The 27,535-nt window shown below is 45.3% G+C and overlaps 1 protein-coding gene across 2 annotated transcripts; it reads left to right on the forward strand.

Moving 5' to 3' along the window:
* The first annotated feature begins 10,473 nt into the window (after positions 1-10,473).
* Positions 10,474-26,977, forward strand: LOC141091680 (uncharacterized). 2 transcript variants are annotated; one of them, XM_073577376.1, is made up of 4 exons: positions 10,474-10,605; positions 10,775-13,177; positions 15,200-15,273; positions 26,195-26,977. In XM_073577376.1, exons 1-4 carry the CDS (start codon positions 10,551-10,553, stop codon positions 26,432-26,434), a joined length of 2,772 nt encoding a protein of 923 aa, XP_073433477.1. In that variant the 5' UTR covers positions 10,474-10,550; the 3' UTR covers positions 26,435-26,977. The 2 variants fall into 2 exon arrangements, with proteins under 2 accessions (XP_073433477.1, XP_073433478.1); XM_073577377.1 differs by lacking the exon at positions 26,195-26,977 and adding an exon at positions 19,929-20,643.
* The last annotated feature ends 558 nt before the right edge of the window (positions 26,978-27,535 follow it).

The raw sequence follows: 27,535 nt of genomic DNA on the forward strand, positions 1-27,535 counted from the left end.
AAGCTCTGATGTGATATAAGGAAGCCCCCGATGTGATATAAGGAAGCCCCCGATGTGATATAAGGAAGCCCCCCAATGTGATATAAGGAAGCTCCGATGTGATATAAGGAAGCCCCCCAATGTGATATAAGGAAGCCCCGATGTGATATAAAGAAGCTCCAATGTGATTAAAGGAAGCCCCAATGTGATATAATGAAGCTCTGATGTGATATAAGGAAGCCCCCGATGTGATATAAGGAAGCCCCCCAATGTGATATAAGGATGCCCCCCAATGTGATATAAGGAAGCCCCCCGATGTGATATAAGGAAGCCCCGATGTGATATAAGGAAGCTCCGATGTGATATAAGGAAGCTCTGATGTGATAAAAGGAAGCCCCCGATGTGATATAAGGAAGCCCCCGATGTGATATAAGGAAGCCCCCCAATGTGATATAAGGAAGCTTTCCCATGCTCCATCAGCCATCATTGTGATATAAGGAAGCCCCCCAATGTGATATAAGGAAGCCCCCCGATGTGGTATAAGGAAGCCCCACAATGTGATATAAGGAAGCCCCGATGTGATATAAGGAAGCCCCCCTATGTGATATAAGGAAGCCCTTGATGTGATATAAGGAAGCCCCCCCCGATGTGATATAAGGAAGCCCCCCGAAGTGATATAAGGAAGCCCCCCAATGTGATATAAGGAAGCTCCGATGTGATATAAGGAAGCCCCCGATGTGATATAAGGAAGCCCCACAATGTGATATAAGGATGCCCCCCAATGTGATATAAGGAAGCCCCCCGATGTGATATAAGGAAGCCCCGATGTGATATAAGGAAGCTCCGATGTGATATAAAAAAGCTCTGATGTGATATAAGGAAGCCTCCCAATGTGATATAAGGAAGCTCCGATGTGATATAAGGAAGCTCCGATGTGATATAAGGAAGTCCCCCGATGTGATATAAGGAAGCCCCCCAATGTGATATAAAGAAGCCCCCGATGTGATATAAGGAAGCTCCGATGTGATATAAGGAAGCCCCCCGATGTGATATAAGGAAGCCCCACGATGTGATATAAGGAAGCTCTGATGTGATATAAGGAAGCCCCCCAATGTGATATAAGGAAGCCCCGATGTGATATAAAGAAGCTCCGATGTGATATAAGGAAGCCCCGATGTGATATAAGGAAGCTCTGATGTGATATAAGGAAGCCCCCGATGTGATATAAGGAAGCCCCCCGATGTGATATAAGGAAGCCCCCCGATGTGATATAAGGATGCCCCCCAATGTGATATAAGGAAGCCCCCCGATGTGATAAAAGGAAGCCCCGATGTGATATAAGGAAGCTCCGATGTGATATAAGGAAGCTCTGATGTGACATAAGGAAGCCCCCGATGTGATATAAGGAAGCCCCGCAATGTGATATAAGGAAGCTTTCCCATGCTCCATCAGCCATCATTGTGATATAAGGAAGCCCCCCAATGTGATATAAGGAAGCCCCCCGATGTGGTATAAGGAAGCCCCGATGTGATATAAGGAAGCCCCCCTATGTGATATAAGGAAGCCCTCGATGTGATCTAAGGAAGCCCCCCGATGTGATATAAGGAAGCCCCCGATGTGATATAAGGAAGCCCCCCAATGTGATATAAGGAAGCCCCCCAATGTGATATAAGGAAGCCCCCCGATGTGATATAAGCAAGCTCAGATGTGATATAAGGAAGCCCCCCAATGTGATATAAGGAAACCCCCCAATGTGATATAAGGAAGCCTTGATGTGATATAAGGAAGCTCTGATGTGATATAAGGAAGCCCCTGATGTGATATAAGGAAGCCCCCCAATGTGATATAAGGAAGCTTTCCCATGCTCCATCAGCCATCATTGTGATATAAGGAAGCCCCCCAATGTGAAATAAGGAAGCCCCCCGATGTGGTATAAGGAAGCCCAACAATGTGATATAAGGAAGCCCCGATGTGATATAAGGAAGCCCCCCTATGTGATATAAGGAAGCCCTCGATGTGATATAAGGAAGCCCCCCGATGTGATATAAGGAAGCTCCGATGTGATATAAGGAAGCCCCCCAATGTGATATAAGGAAGCTCCGATGTGATATAAGGAAGCTCCGATGTGATATAAGGAAGTCCCCCGAAGTGATATAAGGAAGCCCCCCAATGTGATATAAGGAAGCTCCGATGTGATATAAGGAAGCCCCCGATGTGATATAAGGAAGCCCCACAATGTGATATAAGGATGCCCCCCAATGTGATATAAGGAAGCCCCCCGATGTGATATAAGGAAGCCCCGATGTGATATAAGGAAGCTCCGATGTGATATAAAAAAGCTCTGATGTGATATAAGGAAGCCCCCCAATGTGATATAAGGAAGCTCCGATGTGATATAAGGAAGCTCCGATGTGATATAAGGAAGTCCCCCGATGTGATATAAGGAAGCCCCCCAATGTGATATAAAGAAGCCCCCGATGTGATATAAGGAAGCTCCGATGTGATATAAGGAAGCCCCCCGATGTGATATAAGGAAGCCCCACGATGTGATATAAGGAAGCTCTGATGTGATATAAGGAAGCCCCCCAATGTGATATAAGGAAGCCCCGATGTGATATAAAGAAGCTCCGATGTGATATAAGGAAGCCCCGATGTGATATAAGGAAGCTCTGATGTGATATAAGGAAGCCCCCGATGTGATATAAGGAAGCCCCCCGATGTGATATAAGGAAGCCCCCCGATGTGATATAAGGATGCCCCCCAATGTGATATAAGGAAGCCCCCCGATGTGATAAAAGGAAGCCCCGATGTGATATAAGGAAGCTCCGATGTGATATAAGGAAGCTCTGATGTGACATAAGGAAGCCCCCGATGTGATATAAGGAAGCCCCGCAATGTGATATAAGGAAGCTTTCCCATGCTCCATCAGCCATCATTGTGATATAAGGAAGCCCCCCAATGTGATATAAGGAAGCCCCCCGATGTGGTATAAGGAAGCCCCGATGTGATATAAGGAAGCCCCCCTATGTGATATAAGGAAGCCCTCGATGTGATCTAAGGAAGCCCCCCGATGTGATATAAGGAAGCCCCCGATGTGATATAAGGAAGCCCCCCAATGTGATATAAGGAAGCCCCCCAATGTGATATAAGGAAGCCCCCCGATGTGATATAAGCAAGCTCAGATGTGATATAAGGAAGCCCCCCAATGTGATATAAGGAAACCCCCCAATGTGATATAAGGAAGCCTTGATGTGATATAAGGAAGCTCTGATGTGATATAAGGAAGCCCCTGATGTGATATAAGGAAGCCCCCCAATGTGATATAAGGAAGCTTTCCCATGCTCCATCAGCCATCATTGTGATATAAGGAAGCCCCCCAATGTGAAATAAGGAAGCCCCCCGATGTGGTATAAGGAAGCCCAACAATGTGATATAAGGAAGCCCCGATGTGATATAAGGAAGCCCCCCTATGTGATATAAGGAAGCCCTCGATGTGATATAAGGAAGCCCCCCGATGTGATATAAGGAAGCTCCGATGTGATATAAGGAAGCCCCCCAATGTGATATAAGGAAGCTCCGATGTGATATAAGGAAGCTCCGATGTGATATAAGGAAGTCCCCCGATGTGATATAAGGAAGCCCCCAATGTGATATAAAGAAGCCCCCGATGTGATATAAGGAAGCTCCGATGTGATATAAGGAAGCCCCCAATGTGATATAAGGAAGCCCCCCGATGTGATATAAGGAAGCCCCGATGTGATATAAGGAAACTCCGATGTGATATAAGGAAGCCCCGATGTGATATAAGGAAGCGCCGATGTGATATAAGGAAGCCCCCCGATGTGATATAAGGAAGCCCCCCGATGTGATATAAGGAAGCCCCGATGTGATATAAGGAAGCTCCGATGTGACATAAGGAAGCCCCCCAATGTGATATAAGGAAGCCCCCCAATGTGATATAAGGAAGCTCCGATGTGATATAAGGAAGCTCCGATGTGATATAAGGAAGCCCCGATGTGATATAAGGAAGCCCCCCGATGTGATATAAGGAAGCTCCGATGTGATATAAGGAAGCTCCGATGTGATATAAGGAAGCCCCCCAATGTGATATAAGGAAGCCGCCCAATGTGATATAAGGAAGCCCCCCAATGTGATATAAGGAAGCTCCGATGTGATATAAGGAAGCTCCGATGTGATATAAGGAAGCCCCCCAATGTGATATAAGGAAGCCCCCGATGTGATATAAGGAAGCCCCCCAATGTGATATAAGGAAGCCCCCAAATATGATATAAGGAAGCCCCCGATGTGATATAAGGAAGCCCCCCAATGTGATATAAGGAAGCCCCCGATGTGATATAAGGAAGCCCCCGATGTGATATAAGGAAGCCCCCAATGTGATATAAGGAAGCCCCCAAATGTGATATAAGGAAGCCCCCGATGTGATATAAGGAAGCCCCCCAATGTGATATAAGGAAGCCCCCGATGTGATATAAGGAAGCCCCCGATGTGATATAAGGAAGCCCCCCAATGTGATATAAGGAAGCTCCGATGTGATATAAGGAAGCTCCGATGTGATATAAGGAAGCCCCCCAATGTGATATAAGGAAACCCCCCAATGTGATATAAGGAAGCCCCCCAATGTGATATAAGGAAGCCCCCCAATGTGATATAAGGAAGCTCCGATGTGATATAAGGAAGCTCCGATGTGATATAAGGAAGCCCCTATGTGATATAAGGAAGCCCCCCGATGTGATATAAGGAAGCTCCGATGTGATATAAGGAAGCTCCGATGTGATATAAGGAAGCCCCCCAATGTGATATAAGGAAGCCCCCCAATGTGATATAAGGAAGCTCCGATGTGATATAAGGAAGCTCCGATGTGATATAAGGAAGCCCCCCAATGTGATATAAGGAAGCCCCCGATGTGATATAAGGAAGCCCCCCAATGTGATATAAGGAAGCCCCCAAATGTGATATAAGGAAGCCCCCGATGTGATATAAGGAAGCTCCGATGTGATATAAGGAAGTCCCCCGATGTGATATAAGGAAGCCCCCCAATGTGATATAAAGAAGCCCCCGATGTGATATAAGGAAGCTCCGATGTGATATAAGGAAGCCCCCCGATGTGATATAAGGAAGCCCCACGATGTGATATAAGGAAGCTCCGATGTGATATAAGGAAGCCCCCCAATGTGATATAAGGAAGCCCCGATGTGATATAAAGAAGCTCCGATGTGATATAAGGAAGCCCCGATGTGATATAAGGAAGCTCTGATGTGATATAAGGAAGCCCCCGATGTGATATAAGGAAGCCCCCCGATGTGATATAAGGAAGCCCCCCGATGTGATATAAGGATGCCCCCCAATGTGATATAAGGAAGCCCCCCGATGTGATAAAAGGAAGCCCCGATGTGATATAAGGAAGCTCCGATGTGATATAAGGAAGCTCTGATGTGACATAAGGAAGCCCCCGATGTGATATAAGGAAGCCCCGCAATGTGATATAAGGAAGCTTTCCCATGCTCCATCAGCCATCATTGTGATATAAGGAAGCCCCCCAATGTGATATAAGGAAGCCCCCCGATGTGGTATAAGGAAGCCCCGATGTGATATAAGGAAGCCCCCCTATGTGATATAAGGAAGCCCTCGATGTGATCTAAGGAAGCCCCCCGATGTGATATAAGGAAGCCCCCGATGTGATATAAGGAAGCCCCCAATGTGATATAAGGAAGCCCCCCAATGTGATATAAGGAAGCCCCCCGATGTGATATAAGCAAGCTCAGATGTGATATAAGGAAGCCCCCCAATGTGATATAAGGAAACCCCCCAATGTGATATAAGGAAGCCTTGATGTGATATAAGGAAGCTCTGATGTGATATAAGGAAGCCCCTGATGTGATATAAGGAAGCCCCCCAATGTGATATAAGGAAGCTTTCCCATGCTCCATCAGCCATCATTGTGATATAAGGAAGCCCCCCAATGTGAAATAAGGAAGCCCTCCGATGTGGTATAAGGAAGCCCAACAATGTGATATAAGGAAGCCCCGATGTGATATAAGGAAGCCCCCCTATGTGATATAAGGAAGCCCTCGATGTGATATAAGGAAGCCCCCCGATGTGATATAAGGAAGCTCCGATGTGATATAAGGAAGCCCCCCAAATGTGATATAAGGAAGCTCCGATGTGATATAAGGAAGCCCCCCGATGTGATATAAGGAAGCACCCCAATGTGATATAAGGATGCCCCCCAATGTGATATAAGGAAGCCCCCCGATGTGATATAAGGAAGCCCCGATGAGATATAAGGAAGCTCCGATGTGATATAAGGAAGCTCTGATGTGATATAAGTAAGCCCCCCAATGTGATATAAGTAAGCTCCGATGTGATAAAAGGAAGCTACGATGTGATATAAGGAAGTCCCCCGATGTGATATAAGGAAGCCCCCCAATGTGATATAAAGAAGCCCCCGATGTGATATAAGGAAGCTCCGATGTGATATAAGGAAGCCCCCCGATGTGATATAAGGAAGCCCCCCGATGTGATATAAGGAAGCTCCGATGTGATATAAGGAAGCCCCCCAATGTGATATAAGGAAGCCCCGATGTGATATAAAGAAGCTCCGATGTGATATAAGGAAGCCCCGATGTGATATAAGGAAGCTCTGATGTGATATAAGGAAGCCCCCGATGTGATATAAGGAAGCCCCCCGATGTGATATAAGGAAGCCCCCTGATGTGATATAAGGAAGCCCCCCAATGTGATATAAGGATGCCCCCCAATGTGATATAAGGAAGCCCCCCGATGTGATATAAGGAAGCCCCGATGTGATATAAGGAAGCTGCGATGTGATATAAGGAAGCTCTGATGTGATATAAGGAAGCCCCCGATGTGATATAAGGAAGCCCCCGATGTGATATAAGGAAGCCCCCCGATGTGATATAAGGAAACTCTGATGTGATATAAGGAAGCCCCCCAATGTGATATAAGGAAGCTCCGATGTGATATAAGGAAGCCCCCCGATGTGATATAAGGAAGCCCCCCAATGTGATATAAGGATGCCCCCCAATGTGATATAAGGAAGCCCCACGATGTGATATAAGGAAGCTCCGATGTGATATAAGGAAGCTCCGATGTGATATAAGGAAGCTCTGATGTGATATAAGGAAGCCCCCCAATGTGATATAAGGAAGCTCCGATGTGATATAAGGAAGCTCCGATGTGATATAAGGAAGTCCCCCGATGTGATATAAGGAAGCCCCCCAATGTGATATAAAGACGCCCCCGATGTGATATAAGGAAGCTCCGATGTGATATAAGGAAGCCCCCAATGTGAAATAAGGAAGCCCCCCGATGTGATATAAGGAAGCTCCGATGTGATATAAGGAAGCGCCGATGTGATATAAGGAAGAACCCCGATGTGATATAAGGAAGCCCCCTCCGATGTGATATAAGGAAGCCCCGATGTGATATAAGGAAGCTCCGATGTGATATAAGGAAGCCCCCCAATGTGATATAAGGAAGCCCCCCAATGTGATATAAGGAAGCCCCCCAATGTGATATAAGGAAGCTCCGATGTGATATAAGGAAGCTCCAATGTGATATAAGAAATCCCCGATGTGATATAAGGAAGCCCCCCGATGTGATATAAGGAAGCTCCGATGTGATATAAGGAAGCTCCGATGTGATATAAGGAAGCCCCCCAATGTGATATAAGGAAGCCCCCAATGTGATATAAGGAAGCCCCCCAATGTGATATAAGGAAGCTCCGATGTGATATAAGGAAGCTCCGATGTGATATAAGGAAGCCCCCCAATGTGATATAAGGAAGCCCCCAATGTGATATAAGGAAGCCCCCCAATGTGATATAAGGAAGCCCCCCAATGTGATATAAGGAAGCCCCGATGTGATATAAAGAAGCTCCGATGTGATATAAGGAAGCCCCGATGTGATATAAGGAAGCTCTGATGTGATATAAGGAAGCCCCCGATGTGATATAAGGAAGCCCCCCAATGTGATATAAGGAAGCCCCCCAATGTGATATAAGGAAGCTCCGATGTGATATAAGGAAGCTCCGATGTGATATAAGGAAGCCCCGATGTGATATAAGGAAGCCCCCCGATGTGATATAAGGAAGCTCCGATGTGATATAAGGAAGCTCCGATGTGATATAAGGAAGCCCCCCAATGTGATATAAGGAAGCCCCCAATGTGATATAAGGAAGCCCCCCAATGTGATATAAGGAAGCTCCGATGTGATATAAGGAAGCTCCGATGTGATATAAGGAAGCTCCGATGTGATATAAGGAAGCCCCCCGATGTGATATAAGGAAGCTCCGATGTGATATAAGGAAGCCCCCCAATGTGATATAAGGAAGCCCCGATGTGATATAAAGAAGCTCCGATGTGATATAAGGAAGCCCCGATGTGATATAAGGAAGCTCTGATTTGATATAAGGAAGCCCCCGATGTGATATAAGGAAGCCCCCCGATGTGATATAAGGAAGCCCCCCAATGTGATATAAGGATGCCCCCCAATGTGATATAAGGAAGCCCCCCGATGTGATATAAGGAAGCCCCGATGTGATATAAGGAAGCTCCGATGTGATATAAGGAAGCTCTGATGTGATATAAGGAAGCCCCCGATGTGATATAAGGAAGCCCCCCAATGTGATATAAGGAAGCTTTCCCATGCTCCATCAGCCATCATTGTGATATAAGGAAGCCCCCCAATGTGATATAAGGAAGCCCCCCGATGTGGTATAAGGAAGCACCACAATGTGATATAAGGAAGCCCTCGATGTGATATAAGGAAGCCCCCCGATGTGATATAAGGAAGCCCCCCGATGTGATATAAGGAAGCCCCCCGATGTGATATAAGGAAGCTCTGATGTGATATAAGGAAGCTCTGATGTGATATAAGGAAGCCCCCCAATGTGATATAAGGAAGCTCCGATGTGATATAAGGAAGCCCCCCGATGTGATATAAGGAAGCCCCCCAATGTGATATAAGGAAGCCCCACGATGTGATATAAGGAAGCCCCGATGTGATATAAGGAAGCTCCGATGTGATATAAGGAAGCTCTGATGTGATATAAGGAAGCCCCCCAATGTGATATAAGGAAGCTCCGATGTGATATAAGGAAGCTCCGATGTGATATAAGGAAGTCCCCCGATGTGATATAAGGAAGCCCCCCAATGTGATATAAAGAAGCCCCCGATGTGATATAAGGAAGCTCCGATGTGATATAAGGAAGCCCCCAATGTGATATAAGGAAGCCCCCCGATGTGATATAAGGAAGCCCCGATGTGATATAAGGAAACTCCGATGTGATATAAGGAAGCCCCGATGTGATATAAGGAAGCGCCGATGTGATATAAGGAAGCCCCCCGATGTGATATAAGGAAGCCCCCCGATGTGATATAAGGAAGCCCCGATGTGATATAAGGAAGCTCCGATGTGATATAAGGAAGCTCCGATGTGATATAAGGAAGCCCCCCAATGTGATATAAGGAAGCCCCCGATGTGATATAAGGAAGCCCCCCAATGTGATATAAGGAAGCCCCCAAATGTGATATAAGGAAGCCCCCGATGTGATATAAGGAAGCCCCCCAATGTGATATAAGGAAGCCCCCGATGTGATATAAGGAAGCCCCCGATGTGATATAAGGAAGCCCCCCAATGTGATATAAGGAAGCCCCCAAATGTGATATAAGGAAGCCCCCGATGTGATATAAGGAAGCCCCCCAATGTGATATAAGGAAGCCCCCGATGTGATATAAGGAAGCCCCCCAATGTGATATAAGGAAGCTCCGATGTGATATAAGGAAGCTCCGATGTGATATAAGGAAGCCCCCCAATGTGATCTAAGGAAGCCCCCGATGTGATATAAGGAAGCCCCCGATGTGATATAAGGAAGCCCCCAAATGTGATATAAGGAAGCCCCCAGATGTGATATAAGGAAGCTCCGATGTGATATAAGGAAGCCCCCCAATGTGATATAAGGAAGCCCCCGATGTGATATAAGGAAGCCCCCAGATTTGATATAAGGAAGCCCCCCGATGTGATATAAGGAAGCTCCTATGTGATATAAGGAAGCCCCCCAATGTGATATAAGGAAGCCCCCGATGTGATATAAGGAAGCCCCCGATGTGATATAAGGAAGCCCCCCGATGTGATATAAGGAAGCCCCGATGTGATATAAGGAAGCCCCCCGATGTGATATAAGGAAGCCCCCTGATGTGTTATATGGAAGCCCCCGATGTGGTATAAGGAAGCCCCCCGATGTGGTTTAAAGTGGTGGCACACATTCTGACTGTACGATGTGACCACACTCGCTCTCCTCTCTTATGTCCTGCAGGTAAAGATAATTTAGTAGAGAAATCTCTAAGATCAGGTTTCCTTCCCGTCCTCAGTCAGGCGTGCTTGCTCAGTGTAATGTACACACGGCTATAAAAGTCACATAAATTCTCTGGAGAGAAGTAAGATCCTCCCACAGGTCAGGAGTACAGGTGAGCGAAGGAGGGCGAGATCTAAACCCATCCTCGCCAGAAGGAGGTCCAGAACCGAAAAACATGGCCCCGAGGACAGGATGGAGCTTATGTGGGATCCTGAGTCTGCTGTTTTATGGTAAGAGGGACAGAGACTTATCATCTATTATCTATCTATTATCAATCTATCTTTCTATCTATTTATCCATTATCCATCTATTATCTATATATTTTCTATCTATTGATCATCTATTATCTATTTACTATCTATTACTAACTCATATGTTCCCACTTATTGTCCCTTGCAGCGGCTGTTCCCACTCCCAGTCAGACAATCACAGCCGTATATACATCACCGGATCCATCAACAATAGGAACAGAGCAGACGTACATACCGTCACCTGAGCCTGACACCACAGCTGTGGACACTGAAGATGGCAGCATCACCCCCCCCATACCACCGGAGATCAGTATCACCATGATAGACCCTAATGGAAGCCAGGCTGTAGCTACAATCGGTACATCAGAGATTATCATTGCTACAACAACTGCGGATAACAGTACGAGGATAAATACAACCGAAGGAACAACTATTGACACCAGTGCCATCATAGATACAACCGACGGACCAACGATTGACACCAGTGCCATCATAGATACAACCGACGGACCAACTATTGACACCAGTGCCATCATAGATACAACCGACGGACCAACTATTGACACCAGTGCCATCATAGATACAACCGACGGACCAACTATTGACACCAGTGCCATCATAGATACAACGGACGGACCAACTATTGACACCAGTGCCATCATAGATACAACCGACGGACCAACTATTGACACCAGTGCCATCATAGATTCAACTGAAGAACCAACAATTGACACCAGTGCCATCATAGATACAACTGACGGACCAACTATGGACACCAGTGCCATCATAGATACAACTGAAGAACCAACGACTGACACCAGTGCCATCATAGATACAACTGAAGAACCAACAATTGACACCAGTGCCATCATAGATTCAACTGAAAAACCAACAATTGACACCAGTGCCATCACAGATACAACTGACGGACCAACTATGGACACCAGTGCCATCATAGATACAACTGAAGAACCAACTATGGACACCAGTGCCATCATAGATACAACTGAAGAACCAACTATGGACGCCAGTGCCATCATAGATACAACTGAAGAACCAACGACTGACACCAGTGCCATCATAGATACAACCGACGGACCAACTATTGACACCAGTGCCATCATAGATACAACCGACGGACCAACTATTGACACCAGTGCCATCATAGATACAACTGAAGAACCAACAATTGACACCAGTGCCATCATAGATACAACTGAAGAACCAACAATTGACACCAGTGCCATCACAGATACAACTGACGGACCAACTATGGACACCAGTGCCATCATAGATACAACTGAAGAACCAACTATGGACGCCAGTGCCATCATAGATACAACTGAAGAACCAACGACTGACACCAGTGCCATCATAGATACAACTGAAGAACCAACGACTGACACCAGTGCCATCATAGATACAACAGACGGACCAACTATGGACACCAGTGCCATCATAGATACAACTGAAGAACCAACTATGGACGCCAGTGCCATCATAGATACAACTGAAGAACCAACGACTGACACCAGTGCCATCATAGATACAACTGAAGAACCAACGACTGACACCAGTGCCATCATAGATACAACAGACGGACCAACTATTCACACCAGTGCCATCATAGATTCATCCGAGACAGTAGCTACATCTACTAATATCAGTCCCTCCATAGATACAAGTGATAGAGAAGATACAACTCCTGACACCAGTCCTACCATGGACACAACTGGAATATTAAATATAACTCCCAGTATAAGTCCTAACACAGATACAACTGAGAGAAGAGATACAACTGATATCACAACTACCATAGACACAAGTGAGGAATCAGATGCCACCACCGATATGTCTCATGGATTTGTTAGCTCCAACAAAGATACAACTGAGGGATACAAATCACTTGTTACTTCTGGTGTTACTACAGCTGGAACCACCATCGCTCAGACATACACTGCAGTCCCAGATATGACACCGATGTCTACAGATACTTCATCTGGCCCAACTGAAGCGACCTCTGGTTACATACCAGGAAATTCTACAGCAAGGTCTAATATAAGCAATTACATTTCTACAATTCTTTCTACAACAGAACTTTCCTTTTTAACTGAGACGATGTCCTCTGGAAAAGTGACCTCAAGCTTGGATGTAACTACTGCTCAACCTACTAGTGCGTTTATTATGACCGCCGTGTCAGTCAACACTTCTCCAGCATGGAGTTCGCAACCCAACGTAGACTCAACAACAACCTCAGTAACTTCACCATCTACCATCATCAGCCTGGGGACAAATGCTACAACCATTGTACCGGAATCATCTAGCTCCATCCTACCTTCAACGACTATTGTCCCGAGCACTGCAATGAGTCCAACTCCCGGGACCTATGACACTTTACTATCTAGTCCTTCACAAAGTGCAACAAGTGTGACTACTCCATCCTCAGCGGTTTCATCGTCCTCAATTATTTCAGAATATACAACCATCAACCCTGTGCTCAATACTTCTACCAGTACTGCAGTGACCACTCCTGAACACAATGTAACAGTCGGTAAGTTATGTGTCATTTTTAAAACTAAAATAGATTTAAGTTCGGGTGACAAGAAAGAGAAGAGTGAAAAAGACGGAGAGACAAACTGTTTTACAGCTTTCTAGTAAGCGTTTTATCTCACTGCAATGCTGGATTCACATAAACTTTATTATGTTTTATAATGTCGTCCATTCTGCAGCTTTCTAAAAATTGTTTTATCTCATACCAGAGCAGGATTCACATCTACTCTACTTAGTATGATAATAATCTTTATTTATATAGCGCCAACATATTCCGCAGCGCTTTACAGTTTAACAGTTTCGAACACAACAGTCATAAGTAACAACGTTAACAATACAATAATTAAAGCAAAATAAGACGCCCCTGCTCGTGAGAGCTTACACTCTACAATGAGGTGGGAGAGATACAGAGTACAGGTGTGTATTTACAATGGTGTATATACAATGATGGTCCAGCTATCTTGAGGGAGTGAGGGATGGATGGAGATAGTGAATGGGCTACACACGCACACTTACACGTAGAATGACTTTCATTAGGGAACGCGATAGGCCGCACTGAATAAATGTGTTTTGAGGGAGCGCCTAAAACTGTGCAAGTTGTGGATAGTCCTAATTTCTTGGGGTAGAGCATTCCAGAGGATTGGCGCAGCGCAGGAGAAGCCTCGGAGTCGGGAGTGGGAGGTATGGATTAGTGCAGAGGTTAGTCGAAAGTCGTTTGCAGAGCGCAGCGGTCGGTTAGTATTGCTTAATAATTTTCCAAAATGTTACAGCTCATTAATAAGTGTTTCTACTAGAGCTGAATTCACAGCTACATGGTTCAGTATTCCTCCATAATGTCCTCCATGCTGCAGCTTTCTAGTAAGTGTTTTATCCCACTGCAAAGCTGGATACACAAACTATACTTTGTTTTATAATGTCCTCCATGCTACAGCTTTCTGAAAATTATGTTATCTCATACCAAAGTGGGATTCACATCTACTCTACTTAGTATTGTTTAATAATTTTCTACCATTCTGCAGCTCGCTAGTAAGTGTTATTATCAAACTCAGAGCTATATTTACAGCTACACTGCTCAATCCTGTTATATAATGTCCTCCACGCTACTGATTCTGACAATGAGCTGCATAGAGACAGAAGAGAAGAAATCCCCCACATCTGTGTGTGCAATAAATGAGAGACATCATCGCAGCAAGTCTCATTCAAATAGTTCTAAAACAGTTAGAATGTGCAGAGGGGAAAACTGGTGAAGAATGTCAGATACAAGTCATATAATGTCCAGACATAGTGTTATTTTCCATGATCGGGCACCGAAAATGACAGGTACAATTTAATTTAGTGCCTCTGTGTACTCTCAGAGGTAAAAGCCACATGGTTTCCACTCATGCAAAGAAATGCCAAAAAATTAGGTCTGAAGACTCATCCTGGCTGTGAAGGTGGAGTCCGAGAATTCTATGAATAGATTATGGGAAGTCCGCCATAACCAAAAATGAGAATTTGGATAAGTTGGACTTGCCTGCACATCAGGTGGACAGAAGACCTACACTTTGGAGTAAGGGGGTCTGTAGCCCCCAATTATGGAGTCTGTCGGATTTTCACTATTGATATATCATTTCTCGTAGTAGGAATTCCCCATTACAGTGGATCTCTGATCAAATCGTCAGAATTATTAAGATCTTACTACTACTTTTATGTAACACAGGACCAATAATGATTTTAGCACCGTCCCTTCCCGGCTGCTGTATAAACGATTGATGAAACCGCAACAGAGGAAAACGGCTGCACATTTCTGCGATGTACCAATCGGCGCCCTTCTCTGACATCACTTCCTGCTCTGCAGCTCTTGGCTGAAGCTGCACCGCCAGACGATGTCCTATTGGTAAAGAGCAGGAAGTGATGTCAGAGAGGGGACGTGTGATTTGGCGAACCTTTCCTATACATTCCAGTACCGTGCAGCCATCTTGTTGCTTTCTGTGGGGTCAGCCTGAGACCCGAATCACACTTTTTTCATGTCTATATTTTTCAGGAACCACAGTCCTGAGACTTAAGCTAAGGAACACCTCATCCGATAACAACACAATCAGTGCTGTCGTAGAGAAGGTAACTCATGATCTATTTCTTAGATTTGCTACGGAACAGGAAAGTTGGTAACGGGAATACGGGCTGTGCACTCGCTCTGACATATGTGTCTGGGTTTGTACCATTTGTGTTAGCTTTCCCAGTCTTTTAGGTTAGTGATCGTGAGGTAGCAGTCATAAGTCTATGGATGAAAATCCCTGAAGGCTCATACCCAAAGTCTGTGTGCTGCCATAAAGGCTCTGCCAGGAGCTGTATTCTTCACTAAAAGCAACATTTCTTTATCCCTCCATGCACATAGTGTCCAATGGATCATGAAGCAGAATCTCGCCAGTAATACCAAGGTAGATGCTGTAGAGGTGTAGCAAAATGACCAAGACCGAAACTCATTTGCAGACAGCTGTTTCAGGGTACATGCCCCTCATTGGTGCGACGCGCTTCAGGCAACGTGGGGGGGGGCTAGTTACTCTCTTTAAAGGGGATGTCCAGGCATGATGCTACACTCTACTGTCACAGTCTCCACTGTGAGGATTCTCCAGTGTCAGGAGCGAGCGATCACGTGATTGCTAGTATGTGATTTGAATACATACGGTCACATGCCAACTAGACTTGCTCGGCCTCGCTCAATACAAGTGAATGGAGCAAGGCTGCGCACGTCTAGTCAGAAGTATGCACATCACATATGAGCCATGACATGATCGCCCACTAGAGAATCCTTACAGTGTGTGTGAGGATTCAAAAGTCTGAAGTCAGATGGCGACTAACCACCAGCCTGGGCAACCTCTGGAAAGACATACGCTGTGTATGTAGTCCTGGCAATGCACCATGGCGGAAAAGTATGCAAAGTAAATCTAAATAGAACACAAACTATCCAGCAAATGCCAACATGAGATAATGTCCAACCCTTTAATGAGCCTTCCAATATGACTGATCCAGAAATCCATCTACAGACAGCTGTGCCGGGGTGGTTACTCCTCATCAGTGTAATGCAAAGTATGGAGTTACAGGTAAAGCTCCACAGGAGAAAAGTCTGGAACTTAGTTTCTTTCATTCAGTGATAGAGCTATCTCATAAGTCCAAAGAAGGAGGAGCAGCTAAGAAGATAGAAGTCATTGTGCAACCCTGTCATAAGCCCAAAAATGCCTCATGGGTGTCGTGCTCAGCCAGGAGACTGCTGTACGCTGATGAGGGGTAAGCACCGCCAAAACAACTGTCTGTAGATGACTTTCTGGCTTGGCATTTATCCCCGGTCACATTTTCAGGCTTGTTAAAGGTAACGTCTGCTATAAAAGATAACCTTGTAAAGGTGATTTGCCGCCCACAGTGCATGTGAAAGTTATGACGACTATACGGGTCGCATTGCATCTAAAGACTAGCTGACTATGGAGTCCAATTGCTCCATGGGAGAAAAATATGCAAATTAGCTCTGTCATAGAACTAAAGAAGCAAAGTGTTCCCTAGGAGAGGAAGCCTCTATAAAGCAACGTCCGACCTTTTAAAAATGTTTTCTGCTGTGTAAACAGGTTAACAAGATGCAACACACAGATAAGGACAAGGTGGAAGTGACCAGCTAAACTATTTACTCTCTTATCATAGAAATGAAGGGGTTAATTTTACAAGGAATCAATTATTCAAATACAGGATATTTAGGAAATAGTAGGAAAGATAAGAATTCACTCACTGTAAGAGCTGACTCTCTATCCTGCCTGACTAGCTTCCAGTAGGCGCGATGCCCCAATGTCCCTTGTGTGATAATTCCCAAAGACAGCGCTCACCCCTCTAAGGCCACACGTGGACGTTACTTCGGCACGTTTCCACTTAGGCTATAGGTGCTAACAGGGGTCACCAGTATTTCTGCTAGGACACAAGTCCTCCTAACAAAGTAACGTAATGCTGTATGGGCCTTCCTCATACCGGCCAGTCCATGTCTCGTCTGCTGTACAGCCCCAAACCAAACCCTGTACTGTACATCAGCTTTGGAAGCAACAGCCCGCTTCACTCGCGCCTCCAGATCATCAGAGCAGATGTCCCCTTCTGGATGGAAGCCTGCACTCGGTTTTTGGTGATTGAACTACGAAGGTTGACTATCGGGCTCTGACGGAAAAGTGCTGGTCCTTCGGTCTTGACCGACTTGGTCTGGATCCCATGTCTTGATTGGGTTGTCCAAATCTCACTCACGACATCCAGTCAGTCCCGTTCTCCAAGCGCATCCCGGTGACTCGGCTGTGGCGATCCTCTGCACAGACATCCTGCTGGTTTCACTTCCAGCCTTCTCACTCACTCTGACTATTTATTTTGGGTAATTGCGACACAGGGGTTCACCCGATCTGGTGCTCTCTTTAGACCCATGCTGCTCGAAACACTTATGCTATCCTTGGTTCCGATGGGTTCAGTTTGGACAGTAGGTGGCCAATCTTTGGTCACAAATGCTGCACAATGCTGAGAAACCTCATCCTCCACAGGCCCACAGCGCACCCCATTACAGCTGAAAGGAAGTTATCAGCCTATTAAAAGGATAGGTGATAAGCTATAGATCCGTGAGGGTCTGACCACTGGGATCTCCACCGATCAACAGAACGGGACACTTTTATCCCTGTTAGAATTGAGCAGCTCAACTGTTGCTGCACTCTGCGTTTGTATCAGTCCCCATAGACAATAAATGTAGCAGTGGTTAAGTAGTTGGGTATGCCGCCCACTGCCTCTCCATTTTAACAGGGATAAAAATGTCCAATTCTGCTGATTGGTGAGGGTCCTGGCGGTCAGACCCCCAGCGTTCTATAAGGGTTCTAGTGGCCAGAGCCCCACTGTTCTCTAAGGGTTCTGGCGATCAGACCCCACCATTCTATAAGGGTTCTACTGGTCAGACCCCCACCATTCTACAAGGGTCCTGGCGGTCAGACCCTCACCATTCTATAAGGGTCCTGGAGGTCAGATCCCCACCATTCTATAAGGGTCCTTATGGCCAGAGCCAATGTTCTATAAGAGTCCTGGTGGTCAGACCCCCACCGTTCTATAAGGGTCCTGACAATCAGACCCCCATCATTCTATAAGGGTTCTACTGGTCAGACCCCCACCATTCTACAAGGGTCCTAGCGGTCAGACCCTCACCATTCTATAAGGGTCCTGGAGGTCAGATCCCCACCATTCTATAAGGGTCCTTATGGCCAGAGCCAATGTTCTATAAGAGTCCTGGTGGTCAGACCCCCACCGTTCTATAAGGGTCCTGGCGATCAGACCCCTATCATTCTATAAGGGTTCTAGTGGTCAGATCCTGGTGGTTAGACCCCCACTGTTCTCTAAGAGTTCTGGCAATCAGACCCCCACTGTTCTCTAAGGGTCCTGACAATCAGACCTCCACCGTTCTATAAGGGTCCTGGCAATCAGACCCCCATCATTCTATAAGAGTCCTGGCGATCAGACCCCCACCGTTCTATAAGGGTCCTGACAATCAGACCTCCACCGTTCTATAAGGGTCCTGGCAATCAGACCCCCATCATTCTATAAGAGTCCTGGCGATCAGACCCCCACCGTTCTATAAGGGTCCTGACAATCAGACCTCCACCGTTCTATAAGTTATCACCTACTCTGTAGGTGGTTGATAACGTCCTTTCCACCTCTTTAAAGTATCATTGCATGCTGACTTATAGAGTAGCTACCTTTCCTAGGGGGCACTTTGCTCCTTTCTACTGTAAAACTAATTTTCATACTTTTTTCTCATGGATCTTTGTTAATTAGCCTCTATACTCCACTAGTTTCTCTAAGGAGACCTCATCCTTCACACTTCACAAGCCTCCTTTATACTACGAGATGCAGGTCGCCATTACAAGGTTATTACTTCTTTTTAAAACAAAAAGCCATCAACAATAAAAGTAATAAACCACAAACCTTGATCCGATCAGTAATAAGACAATAATGACAAGCGGCCGCACCCTAATATATTCACACAGCCGCCAGCTGTCCGCTAGGGGATTTCCAAGCCAAAGCAAACACTTCACAATAACCTGAGCTGCGTTTCCGCATATTTCCAGTCTATAAAACAAGTCGGAGTTTCTATTTTGCTCGGTGTTTATTGTATACACTGTGGACCTGAGCGATACACCCAACGGCTGCGCCGCTAATCAGATAGTGGTGGAATAAAAGCTCTTATTTCAGGTCCTATATAGTTACTCCTAAAACTGAAAAAGGCTCAGTTGTGGCGAAACGTTGCCTTGATGTGTGGGTTCAATAAACTCACTACCACCTGAAAGACTAACTATGGAGTGCTGCCTTTATTTGGAAGGAATACTCCGAGAACTGAACATTTAGCCACTAGTTACTCTTCCCCATGGTGACACCCTAATTCCCAGGCTTCAGGTTACACCACCCGATCACTAATCTCTGTACCGTCCAGCTGTTCAACAGTGAAAATATATGTTTATTCAGGAATAAGGGTAACACAGCTCACAACAGTTATTATAGCTTAGGATCTTGTTTGTCAGCTTGTAACAGCTGCACACTGTGTGAACAGGAACATCCTGTTTTTTTTTCTTTTTAACAATGCTTTAGTGGCAATACAACACTATTGCTGGCGACAGAAACTCATGCACTATTAAACAGTAGTAAATAGTAGTTGTTGCCAGATATATAACAATAAGCATTATTCCAACACTAAGAATCTGGATTTTTTTTCCTCTCCACAGATGTGCTCGCTTTTTTTGATACGGTTTAACATAAAGGAATTTCACTTAACCTGGGGGCAGAACAAGACGACGGAGAGCTGCTGAGCACCCCAGGGCTTGTGAGATACAGGACTATTATATCGTCTTCAGATGTCCGACATGGATATGATGCACTTACAGGAACTGCAGCTATATGTTCCCACACACAGCTCCTGGCAGCACATTACTTTATTATCAAAGTGCGGCCATTCTCCTTCACGTTGAGTGATCGCAGTGCCGCATAATAAGCTCAGGTGCGCTACACAGATAAAAAAAAGTGTGCTTCATGTGCAGCGAACAGAGACTCACAGAAACAGCTCTCTCAATATAAAATGATTATAGTTCACAAAAAATGTACATAATGGTGGGTGCTATACCATACACATAAATAATACTGAAATACAGTACATATAACCATCACCATACTATGCATAAATAATGCTGCCATACTTTACATTTCACTACTGCTGCCATGTCATAAACATTCCTGCTACATTGTGCATTTAGCACCATACTGCACACAAATAATGCCGCCATATAAATGAATATTATTGCCATATTGTACAAATAGCTAATGTGAAAAGTGTTGGCTGTATATATCTGTATATAGAGACCTACTCTCCGTTGTGTCTGTATTAATATGTATATCCTGAGTTCCATTGCTGGTGGTTGCATAAATCTACATGCAGTTAGCTTCCCCTAGTGGTGGCTGTATAAATCTGTATGTAGTGAACTCCCCCTAGTGATGGGTGTATAAATCTGTATGTAGTGAGCTCCCTCTAGTGGTGGCTGTATAAATCTGTATGTAGTGAGCTCTCTCTAGTGGTGGCTGTATAAATCTGTATGTAATGAGCTCCCTCTAGTGCTGGCTGTATAAATCTGTATGTAGTGAGCTCCCTCTAGTGGTGACTGTATAAATCTGTATGTAGTGAGGTCCTCCTAGTGGTGACTGGATAAATCTGTATATAGTGAGCTCCCCCTAGTGGTGGCTGTATAAATCAGCATGTAGTGAGCTCCCTCTAGTGCTGGCTGTATAAATCTGTATGTAGTGAGCTCCCTCTAGTGGTGTCTGTATAAATCTGTATGTAGTGAGGTCCCTATAGTGGTGACTGAATAAATCTGTATGTAGTGAGGTCCCTCTAGTGGTGACTGAATAAATCTGTATGTAGTGAGGTCCCCCTAGTGGTGGCTGTATAAATCAGCATGTAGTGAGCTCCCTCTAGTGGTGTCTGTATAAATCTGTATGTAGTGAGGTCCCTATAGTGGTGACTGAATAAATCTGTATGTAGTGAGGTCCCTCTAGTGGTGACTGTATAAATGTGTATGTAGTGAGCTTCCTCTAGTGGTGACTGTATAAATCTGTATGTAGTGAGGTCCCTCTAGTGGTGACTGAATAAATCTGTATATAGTGAGCTCCTAATACAGCAAAGCACAGAAAGAGCAAAAAAATTCTCCAATAATGATACACAGCAAGGGAACAACAAGGTTTACCCGTACAGGCCTCCAGACAGTGCACTATCAGGGTGCAGTGGACCCATATAATTAGGATGGCAACACAGGTGCAAAAAATACCAACAAAATAACCTGCTCACATCCTACCAATACATGGAGGGGGCGGTTATCTGGCATATAGATGCACACGGAACTTGTGTTTGCAAAACCAAATGAGCCCAGCTGCACCCTGAAAAAGAGTGCAAAGAAAAACACATTTAAAAAAATGTGGAGTATTAGCTGATATTTTGGCCAAAATACGTGAGCCCGTAACCTGCGTCAAAGATCTCCACGTTTACGGGTACCTAACACTAATATATACTAATACAGCAAAGCACAGAAAGAGCAAAAAAATTCTCCAATAATGATACACAGCAAGGGAACAACAAGGTTTACCCGTACAGGCCTCCAGACAGTGCACTATCAGGGTGCACCGTAAACGTGGAGATCTTTGACGCAGGTTACGGGCTCACGTATTTTGGCCAAAATATCAGCTAATACTCCACATTTTTTTAAATGTGTTTTTCTTTGCACTCTTTTTCAGGGTGCAGCTTGGCTCATTTGGTTTTGCAAACACAAGTTCCGTGTGCATCTATATGCCAGATAACCGCCCCCTCCATGTATTGGTAGGATGTGAGCAGGTTATTTTGTTGGTATTTTTTGCACCTGTGTTGCCATCCTAATTATATGGGTCCACTGCACCCTGATAGTGCACTGTCTGGAGGCCTGTACGGGTAAACCTTGTTGTTCCCTTGCTGTGTATCATATAGTGAGCTCCCCCTAGTGGTGGCTGTATAAATCAGCATGTAGTGAGCTCCCTCTAGTGCTGGCTGTATAAATCTGTATGTAGTGAGCTCCCTCTAGTGGTGACTGCATAAATCTGTATGTAGTGTGCTCCCTCTAGTGGTGACTGTATAAATCTGTATGTAGTGAGGTCCTCCTAGTGGTGGCTGTATAAATCTGTAGTGAGCTCCCCCTAGTGGTAACATAGTAACATAGTTATTAAGGTTGAAGGAAGACTTTAAGTCCATTTAGTTCAACCCATATCCTGTCCTAACTTGCCCTAACATGTTGATCCAGAGGAAGGCAAAAAAAAACCCATGTGGCAAACAGTAAGCTTCACATTGGGGAAAAAAATTCCTTCCCGACTCCACATACGGCAATCAGACTAGCTCCCTGGATCAACGCAATATTAAGGAAACTAGTGTATATACCCTGTAATATTATACTTTTCAAGAAAGGCATCCAGTCCCTTCACCCAATGACCCCCAACCCTTACATTTGATATGCGGTCTGGCCTGTGGGGTAATATTAGGTCTAGCAGTGCCCCCCTCTTGTTGGGTCCTGAACCAGTTGTGAAAGGTGATTGTCTCTCATAGTGGTCAGACACCTATCACCTTTGCTGGAGCTGCAGGTTTCGGTTCCCCAATGTATTTCAGGGTAGTTGAAGTCCCCCATAATAATGACTTCTCCATGAGTCGCAGCTTCATCTATTTGCTTGATGAGGATATTCTCTGTTGCTTCCATTATTTTCCCCCCTCCCCTTATCTCTACCCACAGGGACTCTACATTCTCATTAGATTCATATATATTATCACGCAGGAGGGGTTTTAAGGATGATTTTACATATAAACACACACACACCCCCCTTAGGGTGGTTTCACATTAGCGTTTCAGGCCTCAGCGTCAGCCTGCGCACGGCTGCCGCTAAGCCCCGCCACTGCCACGCCTCCTCCGGTAGCTCCGCCTACTGGCGCATGACGCTGCATGCGACCTGCGTCCCCTATCTTTAGCACTGGGGATGCAGGCCGTGCGCAGGTATGCGTTTGGCACCGCATGCATCCTTTTGATGGTGCGCCGAGCCAAATTGCAACAGGTATGCGTTTGGTGCTGGTCGGCGCACCATCAAAAGGACGCATGCGCCGCCAAACGCATACCTGTGCACGGCCTGCGTCCCCAGTGCTAAAGATAGGGGACGCAGGTCGTATGCAGCGTCATGCGCCCGTAGGCGGAACTATCGGAGGAGGCGCGGCAGGGGCGGGGCTTAGCGGCGGCCATGCGCAGGCCGACGCTGCGGCCTGAAACGCTAATGTGAAACTAGTCTTATTTGTACGGTCATTTCTGAACAGGCTATAGCCCTGTAAATTATCCGCCCGGTCATGGCTCTCGTCCAGCCATGTCTCAGATATCCCCACCATGTCAGAATTATGCTCCAACAACAATAACTCCAATTCCTCCATCTTGTTGGCGAGACTTCTGGCATTAGTATATATGCACGTTATGTATCTCTCTGTACCTCTATTCTTTCTTAAATTATTAACTGTTCTAACCCCACCCCCCATGCCCCCCCCACCCCCAATTTCATTATTTGCGCCCAGGTCTCTATCTGCACTGTCTTCCCCTCCTATAAAAGGAATACCCTCCCCCCGTCCCTAGTCTAAACACTCCTCCAACCTTCTAGCCATTTTCTCCCCCAGCACAGCTGCACCCTCCCCATTGAGGTGCAGCCCGTCCCTAGCGTAGAACCTGTAGCCAACTGAGAAGTCGGCCCAGTTCTGCAGGAACCCAAACCCCTCCTTCCTACACCAATTCCTGAGCCACTTATTAACCTCCCTAATCTCCCGTTGCCTCTCTAGCGTGGTACGTGGTACAGGAAGTATTTCCGAAAATACCACCTTGGAGGTCCTTGCTTTAAGCTTACAGCCTAATTCCCTGAAATCATCTTTAAGGACCTTCCACCTACCTCTAACTTTGTCATTTGTGCCAATGTGCACCATGACCGCTGGATCCTCACCAGCCCCTCCCAGTAATCTGTCAACCCGATCAGCGATGTGTCAGACTCGAGCGCCAGGTAGGCAGCACACCGTTCGACGATCCCTGTCTTTGTGACAGATTGGCCTATCTGTTCCCCTAATAATTGAGTCTCCCACTACCAGAACCTGTCTGGCCTGCCCTGCTCTCCTATTTCCCCCCTTACTGGAGCAGACACTCCTCCGGCTTTCAGAGGACATGCCTTGCTGCAGCAGTGCTACTCCTGCACTAACACTCCCCTCATCTGCCAACTTTGCAAACTTATTGGGGTGTGCCAGATCCAGACTAGCCTCCCTGGTGCTCTTCCCTCTACCCCGCCTTCTAACTGTCACCCAGCTAGCTGCTTCACTGTCCTGCAGCTCCAACCTAGCATCCCCCCCTCATCTATCCCATTGAGCTTCTGCTCAGTGAGCAGAAGACTCCTTTCCATATTGTCTATGGATCTCAGTGTTGCCAGCTGCACATTTACATCCAGTATCTGGGCTTCCAAATGCACAACGTGCTCACATCTCGCACAGCAGCATGCACCCTCGACCTTGGCTGTTCAAGGATTGCATACATGTGGCAAGATGTACACTGAATGGTATTGGCAATAGTGGAGCACATTCCTAATGGGGATGGCACCAGACAGAAAAGATAAGCAAAAATAAAATAAAAAGTATTAATAAAATATAACAGCAATTCAGTAACACCTCCCTTGGAAACTCCCTGAATCCAAAGTCACTGAATCACAAGTCACACACTTACCACCGTTCGCACTTACACTCCGGGCACACTCAGCTCGTTCACACTCGCTGAAGCAGAAGATTTAAAGAGATTTTTTTCCCCCTTCACCAGCAAACCACCCTGCTGCTCAATGCGCTTCCAAAAGCAAACTACTGTGTTTTCTCTTTTTAAATCATAATGGCAGCTAAAAACATCCAAATGACCCTGATCAATAGTTCACATACCCCATTTCTTAATACCGTGTATTGCCCCCTCTAACATCAATGACAGCTTGTAGTCTTTTGTGGTAGTTGTGGATGAGTTTCTTTATTTTCTCAGATGGTAAAGCTGCCCACTCTTCGTGGAAAAAATCCTCCAGTTCCTGTAAATTCCTGGACTGTCTAGCATGAACTGTGCACTTGATAGCTCCCCAGAGTGGCTCAATGATATTGAGGTCAGGAGACTGAGATGGCCACTTCAGAACCTTCACTTTGTTATGCTGTAGCCAATGACAGGTCGACTTGTCTTTGTGTTTTGGATCGTTGTCATGTTGGAACGTTCAAGTACATCCCATGCACAGCTTCTGGGCTGATGAATGCAAATTTGTCTCCACTATTTGCTGATAACGTGCTGCATTCATCTTTCCCTCAACTGTGACCAAGTTTTCTGTTCCTTTGTAACTCACACATCCCCAAAACAACAGAGATTCACCTCCGTGCTTTACAGTAGGAATGGTGTTCCTTTCATCATAGGCGTTGTTGACCTTTCTCCAAATGTAACATTTATGGTTGTGGCTTAAAGTTCAATTTTGGTCTCATCACTCCAAATTACCTTGTTCCAGAAGTTTTGAGGCTTGTTTCTGTGCTGTTTTGTATATTGTAAACGAGATACTATGTGGCATTTGTGCAATAATGGCTTTCTCCTGATGACTCGACCATGCAGCCCATTTTTCTTGTGCCTCCTTATTGTGCATCTTGAAACAGTCACACCGCTAATTTTCAGAGAGTCCAGTATTTCAGCTGATGTTATTTGTCGTTTTTCTTTGCATCCCGAACAATTTTCCTGGCAGTTGTGGATGACATTTTTGTTGGTCTATCTGACCATGGTTTTGTTTTTACAGAGCCCCTGATTTTCCAATTGTTAATCACAGTTTGAACGCTGCTGACTGGCATTATCAATTCCTTGGATATCTTTTTGTATCCCTTTCCTGTTTTATACAGTTCAACTACCTTTTCCCGTAGATCCGTTGGCAATTCTTTTGCTTTCCCCATGACTCACAATCAAGAAACGTCAGTGGCTGGATGAAAAATGCAAGAGTCTGTCTGGATCCCAGAAACTCACTCAGCTTTTATGCACACACACTGATTACAAGCAAACAGGTCACAGGTGAGGATGTTACCTTTAGTAGCTATTCAAACCCATTTGTGTCAACTTCTGTGAATGTTATCAGGCCAAAATCAACAGGGTATGTGAACTTTTGAGCAGGGTCATTTGGATATTTTGGGTTGTCATTATAATAATAATAATAATAAATTTTATTTCTATAGCGTCGACATATTCCGCAGCACTTCACATTTCAGAGGGGACTTGTACAGACAATAGACATTACAGCATAACAATAATCACATAGATCATAACAGATACCAAGAGGAATGAGGGCCCTGCTCGCAAGCTTACAATCTATGAGGGAAAAAGGTAGACACGAAAGGTGGATGGTAACAATTGCCTTCATTGTTTGGACCAGCCATAATGTTAAGTGTGTAACAGTACAGACACAGAGGGCTAATGGATGCATAAAGCATGTGGGAACATGATGCGGGGAACCTGGCTGTGGTAAAACTTTTGACTGTGCCACACAGGGATAGTTAGATTAATGCGTTGAGGCGATAGGCCAATCTGAATAAGTGCGTTTTTAGGGCATGCTTAAAATTGTGGGGATTGGGGAAAATCATTATGATTTAAAAAGAATTAAAGATTTAAAAGTAGTTTGACAATAAATGGCTTCACCCAACCACTAACCATGAGTGGAGAAAAAGGTTTAGTGTTATCATTCATATTCTCTGAAAAAAAGGCAAAGAAAGCAAAAATTCTGCTGGGGTATGTAAACTTTTGAGCACAACTGTATATGGAGCAATGTAAGGGGCCCATGATATATTATAGCATTATATAGGACCCATTATGTATGGAGCATTATTTGGGGACTATTATATATGGAAGATTATATGAGGTCCATTATATATGGAGCAATATACTGTATGGAGCATTATATGGGGCTCATTATTGTTTATGGAGCATTATATTGGGCCCATTATACAGAAAGGAGCAATATATGGGGTCCATTATACTGTGGAGCAGTATAAGGGGTCCATTACTGTTAGGCGTCTGGGTTCTGCGTCTGCTCTGCAGGAATCCAGAGCCTCACATTCCGTGGTCTCCTGCTGTCTATCTACTGCAGAGAAGATCACTTTGCAGCAGACCGCTCCAGAGACGAAGTTCCTCTGTGCTCCTACTAGGCATGCTCACGAGGCGATCTCCCATTGGATCTCCCATGCGTGGAGCATTATATTGGGCTCATTATTCTG

Source organism: Dendrobates tinctorius, unplaced genomic scaffold, assembly GCF_039654945.1.
Source record: "Dendrobates tinctorius isolate UK_male_01 unplaced genomic scaffold, ASM3965494v1 ptg000055l, whole genome shotgun sequence".
NCBI lineage: Eukaryota > Metazoa > Chordata > Amphibia > Anura > Dendrobatidae > Dendrobates > Dendrobates tinctorius.

Excerpts from the sequence above, each read along its gene's own strand:
- LOC141091680 (XM_073577376.1), top strand. The coding sequence starts at position 10,551 with ATGGCCCCGAGGACAGGATGGAGCTTATGTGGGATCCTGAGTCTGCTG. Across the intron at positions 13,178-15,199 it reads TGAACACAATGTAACAGTCG|GAACCACAGTCCTGAGACTT; the intron begins GTAAGTTATGTG and ends TATATTTTTCAG. Across the intron at positions 15,274-26,194 it reads TCAGTGCTGTCGTAGAGAAG|ATCCGTTGGCAATTCTTTTG; the intron begins GTAACTCATGAT and ends CTTTTCCCGTAG.